General features: G+C 40.5%; 1 protein-coding gene across 1 annotated transcript in view; it reads left to right on the plus strand.

Moving 5' to 3' along the window:
* brip1 (BRCA1 interacting helicase 1) overlaps window positions 1-13183 on the plus strand; it is a 320064-nt gene that overhangs the window by 43705 nt on the left and 263176 nt on the right. Inside the window, exon 7 of the mRNA XM_078548234.1 lies at window positions 2965-3249. Coding sequence (XP_078404360.1) covers window positions 2965-3249 — 285 coding nt within the window. The remainder of the gene's footprint in view (window positions 1-2964; window positions 3250-13183) is intronic.

The raw sequence follows: 13183 nt of genomic DNA on the forward strand, positions 1-13183 counted from the left end.
CCTCTATTCTTTCATGTATTGTAATATTTAATGGCAGACAAGATTGAGTGAGTGGAATAGTGGGTAATTTGAACTTGGTTTTCCACAGATCAGAGGCTAAAAAACAAGTTGATCCTTAATATCGTGGCATAACTCGAGCAGTGACTTAGAATTTGTTGCTGGGGGATGATTGTACTGGTTTAAGTTAAAAGGAAGGAATGTTTCTTTCTGTTTGAGTATGGTCTGGTTGGAGGTGGTTAGTATAGAACAGCAACAGGGTAAATCTTTGAACACAATAGCTTGAAAGTTTTCCTGACTCTTTTTCGAAAGGCTTGTAAAAAATGTAGTTTCTTTATTTCTGGTTAACTAAGTTGGTTTTGTCCAATTTGTTATAAGAATGAAGGATATTTTACATTTTGCTTGTTTCAGGATCAAAGTTTGGGAGAGTGAAAGTGTGCTGTAAATTGGGAGTTGAGGTACTGCTGGGTTCCAGTGTTAATTTGGAGGAATGCAAATACAGGGATCAGCTCCCTATTTTTACTGCTAGACAGGTTTACACAATGGGGCCCAGCTGATGCAAAGAGAACAGGGTGTCAATCTGAGACTGCACACCAATACTGTACAAGAGTTATAAATCTGTATAGTTCAGGCTGATTGAGTGCTAGGCTCTTCCAGCATTTTGAACTATTCTGGAAATATTAATTAATTTCTCCAGTTAGTTGATATAATATGTGCTATTGTGTGTTAATACCTTAAAAAAGAAATTCGAACTTTGGTGAAAGGTATGCCTACTGTGTACCAAAATTAGTTTTAAAATGCAAGGAGCAAATTTGTAATTTTAATTTCAAATATTAGGAAATAAAGGTACTCATTTACTTTGGGTTTCAACTCTTGCTTTCTCATGACTTTCCTCATGCCTATTTGAAGTGCAAGAGAAAAATGCTATAGGCATGAACAATTAAATAATGTATGTTAAACCATTAATTACAGTTGATAACTTTTAACCATGGAAGCATGAAAACTCCTTAAACAATTTAAGGTTGACAAAAATCTTGGGATTTGTGATGCAAAGCCCCTTAGCTTGAAAAGAAAAATTCCGCCAGGGTTTTTGCTCTGGATGAAAAGCGTATATGCACAATGTTCCCTACAACTGAATAATCATTCAGCACCCCAGTTTAGACTCATGAAGAATGGCAACTAGGCAGAGAACACTTAAAGCTTCCCCCTCTCTTGCCACTAGCCCCATGCTTTCATCTGCTTCCCCTGCCTCTCTCTCATTTTCTCTTTTGCCTTTTTATCTCTATCCTTCTATCATCCTCTCTCTCACACACACTCTTTCTTGTACTGTCATCCCAACTAAAGACACCTTCCACAAAAGTCATGATGCAAGTATAGTAGCTTTCACACTCAAACTATAGTAGTATTTCTTCTAAGGTTTTACCAAAATGAAAAGCCTGTGGAAATTGCTTGTACGAGATTTGGAGAATGAGTGAATATTGCACAGCCCAAGGAGGCCGGGAAACAAAAGTTTCAACAGTTGGAATGTTTGCTGGAGTTCTTTGAGGAGATTACAGACCTGCTGGATAAGTCTGAGCTAGTGGATAGCTACCTGAACTTCAGGAAGGCATTGGTGTTAGCATACATTACAAACATTCTAAGGTGCAAGTATTGGGCTGGATTGATACTCGACTGAAAACTAGATAATGGATGGTGGCATGCATGGAGTTGCCAGTAGAGTGATACCAGGGTTGGTGTTTGGGCAGCTGATGTTGCAAAAATGATTTAGAGCAAGGTATTTTCTCCAAAATGTTTAAATTTTCAGCTAATACCAAATTGGGTGCAGTGGCCAATGATAACTAATACTAGGTAAATGGGCAGCTGGAGCACGCGTGTAAAACAATGAAATGAAGTAATGAGATTAAATGGCAATGTACTCCTGTTAATGGATCAGGGAAGTGCTTTTGCCGTTTTGATGGATAAGTTATTAAAACTTTCAGTTTTTGCAGGCAGTGTAAAAAGCAAAATAAATTGTTGGGATGTATTGCTAGGATTATGAGTTACATAATAAGGAAGTGATGTTGAAATTGTATCTGGCCTCAGCCATATCAAGTGATTTGTTTGGTACTTTGGTCTTAATGTTACCTGAAAAATGTGCAATTATTGGTGAGAGACTGGAGGAGGCTATGAGGCTGATTTCTGAAAATGGTGGAATCCTAAGGAGTAATAGTCCATCTTTAGGTTTTACTTTCTGGAGAAGGTGATACAGAGCATTTGGATCCAGGCAGTCTCTTATTTTAGGTTCAGGAATTGGGGAGTTGGAAAACCATTTAAAGTGAAAGGTATTAGAGGATGATGGGAAATTTAACCAACTTCAAATTATGGGATAGATACCATCTGGCATGGTAGAACAGGCAGTTTTTTTAAATGGTTTGGAAGAATTTCAATTTAAAAAAAACTTAATTTTTAGTTGCAGCATCACAGTAAGGAAGCAAATAGAAGTCAAGGAGTAGGCTAGATGGACCAATGGTCTTCTATCCAAAGCATTATGTACTGTTTGTTTGCTTTGGTAATCCTGCTAAGAATTAGAGCTACTTTAATGGGATTGAAGATATTTGTGTAGTTTTTTTTTAATATGATGCAGGCTAACAAACCCCACGAAGACCAGTGCAGTCACTCTGGAAGATATTGATCTGTGTAAAGTGTAGGAGTAGGGGCTAGCCATTGGCCATTTGCCTCTTCTAAATTCTCATTATTTTGGAGAGTTATATATTGTTTTGCAATGTTTTGCTTTCAGTTTATACAATTAGCATAGTTTTACATGTGCCTGCTGAATGCAGTATAAAAAAACTAACATAATTCCAATTATATTTAAAGTATTAAAGGAATGATTAAAATGTAAACTGTAATGTAATAGTTACATTTTGCGCTACAAATTATTTTAAATAAATGAAGTGGTATTAAATTATTTGGTTCCTTTCTTTAAAGGTGCATAGCCCCTGTACCCTGTGTACTTGCAGTAATTCAAAGACAAGTGGAAAAGATGAAGATGGTACAAAAGGAAAGAATGGAAAAACACAAGTCCCAAAGATATTTTTTGGGACTCGCACGCACAAACAGATAACACAAATCACCCGTGAACTGCGGCGTACAAATTACTCATATGTTCGGATGACTATCCTGTCCAGCAGAGATCACACCTGTGTTCACCCCGAGGTCTCAAGTAGCTACAGCAGGAATGAGAAATGCAAGGATCTACTAGAAGGAAAAGATGTAAGTAATATTTACTCAGTTCTCTTTGTTAACCAGCCAGGCATAGGATATCTTGGACAGTCTCCTTTCTTCTCCAATGTAGGATACTAAGTGGAGCTGGAAACTGCAGATGTTTTGTTCAATGTCATTGCTCGTCAAAAATGCAACAATTTAGTTGTATGTCTTTTAAGTAATTCAGCCATATTGGAAACTCAGCTGCTTCATTTTTGACTCTTGATTAATACAAACTAGTCCTGCTGTTTGAAATACTTATATTTCTACCCGCTACGAAAGAGTTGATAGAGTAGTCATGTTGTATGCATTTATTTTGGATGCCATGTAGGAATTTGCATCTGTACCCATGTACAACATCATAGATGAACAACCTTAGGTCATTTGCTGCTCTGATGGACAGTCAGAATTAATTTATTTTTCAAAAAATGGATCCAGCAACATAAAATTTGAAGCAATCGTATTAATGATCACTGAATTTTACAGTAAAATTGAGAATATTAATTTTGTTTGTGAACATTTTAAAACTGTTTAATTACAATTTCATGGAAACAGGCCCTAATTATTATTGTAATTTCCTGTTTGTACTTGGTGCTGCAAATAATTCCTGTATGCTTAAATACTTGCAGCAGAATATCAGGAAATGGACAATATTTAGTTAAGCCAAATTTTAAAGTACAAACCTGCTTGTTTGCTTGTCTACTAACAATTCAGAGCACCTATCTGATGTGCGAGCTGGACATGGAGACAGTTATATACGAACATACGAAATAAGAGCAGAAGTAGGCCATTCAGCCCCTCAAGCCTGCTCCGCCATTCAATAAGATCATGGCTGATCTGTTTGTGTTTTGAAGTCCACATTCCCATCTACCCACAATAACCTTTGATTCCCTTGTCTAACAAGAATCTATCTACCTCCAGCTTAAAAATATTCAATGATCTCGCCTCCATTGCCTTCTGAGACAGAGAGTTCCAAAGTTGCACGACCTTCAGAGAAAAAAATTCTCATCTCTGTCCTAAAAGGGCAATTCCTAATTTTAAAACTGTGCCCCCTAGTTCTGGACTCGCCCACAAGAGGAAACATCCTTTCCATGTCCACCTTGTCGAAACCGTTCAGGATCTTATATACTCCAGTCAAGTTTATGCTGATGACCTGGCTCTCATGGAGAAGGATCCCTCTGATTTGCAGAGGATGCATGAGCACTGGCAGCTTTCCCTGCAGCAACACCTGCACGAATCAACTGGGACGGGTGGTCTAACAGCATCTGTGGACAGAAAAACAGAGTTCTGAAGAAGAGTCATACGGACTCAAACGTTAACTCTGTTTTTCTCTCGACGGATGCTGTTAGGCCTACTGAGTTTTTCCAGCATTTTCTGTTTTTGTTTCAGATTTCCAGCATCTGCAGTATTTTGCTTTTAATTTAACTGGGATGGGCGCATTGGTTCAATGGTAGACTAGTGGAAGGTAGACTCCCTGTTTGAAGATCTCTATGCTTTTAGCTGGAACACCACATATCTGTTGTAACTGGCAATCTATCTGATCCTGCAGAGGATAGCTGGCTCACAAAAGCCATTGCTCATCTTGGACGTTGGTGAGATTGCTCTGAATGTTTTCCTTTTGGGGCAGAGTGTCAGTCATAAACTACCTGATGGCTGCTACACTTTAATACTGGTTTTCCACTTTGATCCTTTCCCCCTGAATTTGTTACTAGGAGCCAGAAGGTACTGATTTTTTAAAGGACAAAGGAAAGCACTAAGCCCCTATTGGAATTCTGAGTGTCCTGCCTGGAGAGGGTGGTCAGGCACCCAAGTGACGATCCTCTGCCTTCAGCCTCTGTGCAGATACTGTTTTACATTGAGGATCCTCTGAAGTGGCATGTGCTGGCAATCAGGACTTCTGAATCTGCCTGTGAGAAACACTTCTGCCTGCACTGTGTGTCTTTTATTGAGAATTGATTAAAAACCTGGAGCTTGGTTATTTCCAACATCATTTCTATCATGGATATTTTATCTGATAATTTCCCTGTTTTTACTGATGAAATAAATTAGGCAGAGTCCGTGACTGTGAAAATTGCATGTGGTCTGTTGGAAGGATTTTGTGTAGAAATGTTAATTGTGCAAACTGTGCAACAGCTTAATAAAGTCATTGTTTTACCCCTGAAAATGAGAGGTCACATGACACATGTTGGCTACGCCACAAACACAGTTGTGGCTCAGTGGTAGCACGCTTGTCTGACTCGAAAGGTCCAAAGACCTGAGCACAAAATCTAGGCTGACATCAATCTAGACTGAGTGAAGTACTGAGGGAGTGTTTACCTTTTTGGAGATTTTAAACCGAGACCCCTTTTGTGGGCTCTCAGGTGGGCTTCGTAACATGTTTCCATGGCATATTCTGTTTGACAAACAAAAGTGTATATATATATTTTTTGAAAGAGTTGACTTAAAAAAGGATGCTGTATGCTAAAGCTTTGTTATAAGATTGATTTCCTGTACAGTTTTTTTTATTACTGACATGTTTGTCTAATTTAATTTCAGATAGATCTTAGCATTAACAAGAACTGAATATACCTTGCTCTGTTATAAACAATATAACTAATTGCAGCAAGTTCATATGAAGTATCATTTTAAATTCCTATGCACTAACTCCTGGAATTTTTATTGAAGAATGGAAACTAGCATAGATGGGGATAAACACGTTTAACCTAGAGTTTACACATAATAAAAAGCAAGTAGTTAGTGGACAAGGCTCCTTGGGGACGGGTGAAGCAGAAGAGTCTAGCAGACCACTGTACAACTGAATTGTGAGATACCATCAACTATTGTAACACAAACCTTGTGTTACGGCTTACCTTTTAAGCAATCCTGTTACCACAGCCCCAGGTGGCAATTAACATGAAGAATACAGCCACTCAATCACTGAGTTATGCTAGAGTTCATGTCAGAATGACAAAAACAGACTTATGCTTATCAGGTATAGCTGAGCATTTATGTTACACGTTCTACAGCCCGAGGGAAGGTTGGAATTGTAACAATCAGCAATTACACTGGCACCATTGGTATATCTTTTTAGAAAGTGTGTGTTGTAAGATGATAAATAGATAGCTGACAGATTGAGTGTGAAAGGATGTTTAAAGACACATTTAATACATGATCACACTTCTAGTGACAGCTATATCCGAACGCTTGTGTTACAGTACTGTAATAGATGGTCTTTCTTATTCTGCTATTAGCCTTCAGCAGTCAACAGTGTTAAAATGCCCAAGGACTGTGACTATCAGAGAACTGACCTGGGAATGCCGAACCAAATATTATACTTTAAGCTAGTACCATTACCCTTTACATAAATGCCATTTTAAAAACCATCATTATGAAACTATCTGACATATATCTAAATTTACTCTTGCATTCAGAAATGCAGTGTTCTAAAATTATTCCATTCTGAGTTGAAAATTATTTTCTCATGATCTGTTGAAAAAAATACAATTGTAATGAGAATCAAATGGTGAATTTGGAGGAGCCACTGGTAATGTGACCTGTTTGGAACTTAATGTGAATAGAAGTAAAAGTTGATATCTTTGGACATACAATCACACAACTGAATCAATGTGATTTGAGAGATAGAAATTACATCTGTTAATGGAATGAGATTACATTTCATTTACATGTAAGGACTTAGGTGAATTGTATTAGCAATTCGGTATCATGACAATTGATTAAAAGCATAGAGAAGATATGGAACACTTACTCTTTAAAAAAAAATCTTTAGAATCTCTCTGTGGCAAACATTACTTTGAGTAGCAAGACCTATTCCGAGGCTGCTGCTATTGAACCAGCTGCTATATAGGTTAACTTTTTTTTTTCAGCTGCTTTTATGCTGGTTTACTTGATTTGCTGGGAGGTCGATTTAATTACAAATTCATTGTCCTTTGACATGACTTTACTTGTGACCCGAGATCAGATAATGGAATGGACTGTGAGAAGGCTGTCATCATCATACTGATGTAGAACTGGAGTCCGGGCTGCTAAATTCAGCTCTTGTATCTCGATGACGAACCTGCAGATCCATTTTTAGAGGTTCCATGAATAAGGAAAATAGATTCAACAGCTTAAACTTTGAGGCAATTCATGAATTCTTGTTTCTTGGAATACAAAATAATACTGTGCTAGTATAAAAATAATATTAGTTGTGCTGTTCCCTCCCTATGAGAAAGTACTTAATCTCTACTGGTGAGCTGTTGGTCAAAGGTTAGAAACTTCGAGTGATGGAAACCTTGGGTGAGGGTGGGTGGAAAAAGAGAAAAAAAAAAATTCTGCTCTCCAGCGGCATAACATGTGCCAACACCACGTTGCCTTGAAGGTTTGAGGGTTCAGGCATTATGAAAGTGGGGAATAAAAGCATTAATAAACTCAATTACATAGAATTTATAGCACAGAAACGGGCTATTCGGCCCAATTGATCTGGGTCAGAATGTATACTCCACCTGAGTCTGCTTCCGCTACCTCATTTAACCGTATCCTTCTGTTTGTTTCTCCATCGTGTTTATTTAGCATTTTCCCTTAAATACATCTATGCTAGTCACTTCAACTGTTCATGTGGTAGCAAATCCATATTCTCAACACTCTCTGGGTAATTAGATTTCTCCTAATTTTTTATATTTATGACCTGTTGTTTTGGATTCCACCACAAGTTAAAACCATCATCTTGACAGCTATTCTATCAAATGCCTTGATAATTTTAAAGACCTTTATTATGTTCCCCTATACCTTGTTTTTTTCTAAAGAGCTCCAACCTGTTCAGTCTTTCTTGATAACTATAAGCGCTCAGTCTTGGCAGCATCCATGTAAACCTCTTTTGCATCTTCTCCAGGGCCCCTCTGTCCTTTTTGTAATATGGAGACAGAATTATGTATAGTATTCTAAACAAAATTTAACCAAGGTTCTATGTAAGTTTAACATAACTTCTCTACTTTTCAATTCTGTTCCTCTAGAAAGGAACTTCAATGCTTTTTTTTGTGTTTTAATATATTAATATATGATGAGTTTTCCTGAAGACTCTAAAACATTAGAAATGCCCTGCTATTTGAAGACAGATGCTGAATGATATAATATGAAATTAATTAATTGTCTCCAATGTAAGCATATCCTTCCTTAAATAAGGCTACCAAAACTGTATGCACTGCTGTAGGTATGGTCTTACCAATACCTATACAGTTATATAAAGACCTCCCTATACTCTATCTCCCTTGCAATTGTTACGAGGCTATGCCTCTTTAGTTTTGAAAACATGATTTTTCAACTTTCAAGTGACTGACCCAGCTGAAGTCATCAGCGTATCACCCGCTGTCACAGGGTGTGCTAGAACGGTAGCATCAAATGCTAAAAACAATGAATAGGGCATACTGCCATGATTACCCACATGACTGGGAGAAAGAACGAGGTTTTCTTCTGTTAGCTACGAAAGATTCACCCAATGAGTCCATAGGTTTTACTCCATTTGAATTAGTTTACAGATACCAAATGAGAGATACTTTGAAGCTAAACAAGGACAGATTTTTAAAACAGAAGGAGGAAGTCTCCATGTAAGACTACGTAACTTGTGTTCTGTAAGCAACTCACGAGAGCCATTGATGTGGCTTGAGATCACTTAAAACATCTCCCAAATAGCTATGAAGAAACAGACAGTTAAACATGCTAGGGCCCAAACCTTTCAGCCAGAAGACTACATGCTAGTGCTCCTATGGATGGGTGAATCCCTAAAGCCTGGTTCAGTGGCTCGTACAGAGTAGCAAAGAAGCTTGGGAAGGTAAACTATCTAATTGATACCCCAGACCACAGGAAAAAGCAAAGGTTGTGTCAGGTCAACAAAATAAAACAAAATCAGTCGAGAAGGGGACATGTAGGTGTCGCCTACATGTGGCTCCAGACCCACAGCAATATGGTTGACTCTTAAATGCCCTCCGAAAGGGCCTAGTAAGCCACTCAGTTGTATCAAACTGCTAAAAAGTCAGCAAAAAGGAATGAAACTGGACTGACCACCCAGCATCGACCAAGGCACTGGAAGCAATGATGGTAAACTCAGCCCTGTCAACCTTGGAAAGTCTTCCTTACTAACATCGGGGGGCTAGTGCCAAAATTGGGAGAGCTGCCTCACAGACTAGTCAAGCAACAGCCTGACCTAGTCACACTCATGGAATCATACCTTACGGATAATGTCTCAGACACGACCATCACCATCCCTGGGTATGTCCTGTCTCACCAGCAGGATCGACCCAGCAGAGGCGGCGGCACAATTTCAGGTCCAACCCCAACATTGTCATCAAACCTGCTGACAAGGGTGGTGCTGTTGTTGTCTGGCGCACTGACCTCTACCTCGCGGAGGCTGAGCGTCAACTCACAGACACTTCCTCCTACCTCTCCCTGGACCATGACCCCACCACAGAACATCAAGCCATTGTTTCCAGGACTGTTACTGACCTCATCTCCTCTGGAGATCTTCCTCCCACAGCTTCCAACCTGATAGTCACTCAACCTCGGACGGCCCGCTTCTACCTCCTACCCAAAATCCACAAACAGAACTGTCCTGGCAGACCGATCGTGTCAGCCTGTTCCTGCCCCACGGAACTCATTTCTCGTTATCTTGACTCCCTTCTCTCTCCCCTTGTCCAGTCCCTTCCCACCTACATCCGTGATTCCTCTGACACCTTACGTCACATCAACAATTTCCAGTTCCCTGGCCCCAACCGCTTCCTCTTCACCATGAATGTCCAATCCCTCTACACCTCCATCCCCCACCAGGATGGTCGGAGGGCCCTTAGTTTCTTCCTTGAACAGAGGCCCCAACAATCCCCATCCACCACTACTCTCCTCCGTCTGGCTGAACTTGTTCTCACACTGAACAATTTCTCCTTTAACTCCTCTCACTTCCTCCAAATAAAAGGTGTGGCTATGGGTACCCGCATGGGCCCCAGCTATGCCTGTCTCTTTATGGGGTATGTGGAACATTCCTTGTTCCAGTACTACTCCGGCCCCCTCCCACAACTCTTTCTCCGGTACATCGATGATTACTTCGGTGCTGCTTCATGCTCTCGTCTGGACCTGGAAAAATTTATTAATTTTGCTTCCAATCTCCACCCCTCCATCATTTTCACATGGTCCATCTCTGACACTTCTCTTCCCTTCCTTGACCTCTCTGTCTCAATTTCTGATGATAGACTGTCCACCAATATCCATTACAAGCCTACCGACTCCCACAGCTACCTCGACTACAGCTCCTCACACTCCGCTTCCTGTAAGGACTCCATCCCATTCTCTCAGTTCCTTCACCTCTGTCGCATCTGTTCTGATGACGCTACCTTCAAAAACAGCTCCTCTGACATGTCCTCTTTCTTCCTTAACCGAGGTTTTCCACCCACGGTGGTTGACAGGGCCCTCAACCGTGTCCGGCCCATCTCCCACGCATCCTCCCTCATGCCTTCTCCTCCCTCCCAGAAACATGATAGGGTCCCCCTTGTCCTCACTTATCACCCCACCAGCCTCCGCATTCAAAGGATCATCCTCCGCCATTTCCGCCAACTCCAGCATGATGCCACCACCAAACACATCTTCCCTTCACCCCCCCTGGCGGCATTCCGTAGGGATCGTTCCCTCCGGGACACCCTGGTCCACTCCTCCATCACCCCCTACTCCTCAACCCCCACCTATGGCACCTCCCCATGCCCACGCAGAAGATGCAACACCTGCCCCTTCACTTCCTCTCTCCTCACCGTCCAAGGGACCAAATACTCCTTTCAAGTGAAGCAGCATTTCACTTGCATTTCCCCTAACTTAGTCTACTGCATTCGTTGCTCCCAATGCGGTCTCCTCTACATTGGAGAGACCAAACGCAAACTGGGCGACCGCTTTGCAGAACACCTGCAGTCTGTCCGCAAGAAAGACCCAAACCTCCCTGTCGCTTGCCATTTTAACACTCCTCCCTGCTCTCTTGCCCACATGTCTGTCCTTGGCTTGCTGCATTGTTCCAGTGAAGCCCAACGCAAACTGGAGGAACAGCACCTCATCTTCTGACTAGGCACTTTACAGCCTTCCGGGCTGAATATTGAATTCAACAACTTTCGATCTTAAACTCTGCCCCCCCCCCCCCCCCCCCCCCCCCGGTTTCTTCTCCCTCCCTTTTGTTTGTTTGTTTTTTGTTTTTTTTTCAATAATTTATATAGATTCTTCTTTTCCCACCTATTTCCATTATTTTAAATCTACAACCAATACCCTGTCAGTCTTTCCACCCCACCCCCACTAGAGCTGTACCTTGAGTATCCTGCCATCCATTCTTAATTAGCACTTTTCTTAGATAATATCACCACCTTCAACACCTCTTTGATCCTTTTGTCTGTGACATCTTTTGATTATCTGCTCCTATCACTGCTTGCTTGTCCCCACAACCACCCCACCCTCAACTTCTCTCTCCCCCCGCCCCCCACCTTAAACCAGTTTATATTTCACCCCTCTCCTAACTATACTTCAGTTCTGTTGAAGGGTCATGTTGGACTCGAAACGTCAACTGTTTTCTTCTCCACCGATGCTGCCAGACCTGCTGAGTTTTTCCAGGTAATTCTGTTTTTGACCAGATATTTGGATTTCCAGCATCCGCAGTAGCTTTTTGTTTTTATCTCTATGTTTACCTGGTGTTTTATTGCACTGAGATGAATAAGGTGAAATCTTTGCCATGTTCTTTACCACTTGTCTTCAAAGAATAAAGTTGTTTCTTGTAACACCTCTAGTTGAATTTGCAGAAATCTTATTCATGCTAATGTCTTCTGAGAATATTGCACTATTAATTCTAAGGAAATATTGAAAATGTTATTTTTTACCAAGAGTGACAGGTGGCCAGAAGTGTGAATTGAACTGATGGTTTTTTCCCCCACCTACTGTAATCCCAGTGAACTTCAATTAAGTTTTTGTGTCACAAAACTGCTTTTAATTTCCAAATCTCATCAAACTATGATTAAATTTTGTTTTTCTAACTTTGTTTTCATGGATTAGTTGTATAATTACTGAATGCAGTCAGGTTTTTGTAACATATTCACTAAAGAATAAATCCAAAGTGTATTGCGTCTAATCTGAGATACATAAACTCACTTCAACCCTCCTAAATCTAATTTCAACTGATTTTGCTTACTTTCATATACATCTGCTGGGTGATTCTTTCATCAGTATATTCTGGTGTGTCATCTCTATATTTACTCCCTTGCCCTCTCTCGGTTCAGCACCATTTAAGTTTGAAAAATGTGTCAGCACCCTTATTCCCAGGTTTCTGTCAATGTTGACCTGAAACTGACTCCAGTAGGGTGTTTTTTTTATCTGCTTTCCACCCTCCCCACCCATTGTGGGTTGCATCAGCATTTTGCTTAAAATCTACCTGCAATTGATATTGATGTAATGAGGTCACTGAGTTATTAGAGTTAGTAGCAAAATACACTTGGGTTAAAACAAGAGCAAAATCAAGATTTAATGTTTAGTGTATATTATTATAGATCTTCGTGTATTTGAGCAGAGGGCATTCTTCTGAAGGCGTATTTTTTGCTGCATATTTAATAATTGACTTCAAAAATGTAACGAAAACTGATAGAAGGTATAGTAAAATGCTTTTTTAAAATTCATTCACAGGATGTGGGCTTTGCTGGCTGGGCCAGCATTTATTGCCTATCCCTAGTTGCCCTTGAGAAAGTGGTGGTGAGCTGCCTCCTTGAACCGCTGCAGTCCATATGGTGTAGGTACACCCACAGTGCTGTTAGGAAAGGAGTTCCAACGATTTTGACCCAGTGACAGTGAAGGAATGGCAATGTTTCCAAGTCAGGATGGTGTGTGACTTGGAGGGGAACTTCCAGGTGGTGGTGTTCCCATCTGTTTGCTGCTCTTGACCGTAGGTTTGGAAGGGTGCTGTCTAAGG

Source organism: Cetorhinus maximus, chromosome 9, assembly GCF_964194155.1.
Source record: "Cetorhinus maximus chromosome 9, sCetMax3.hap1.1, whole genome shotgun sequence".
In the NCBI taxonomy this organism is placed as follows: domain Eukaryota; kingdom Metazoa; phylum Chordata; class Chondrichthyes; order Lamniformes; family Cetorhinidae; genus Cetorhinus; species Cetorhinus maximus.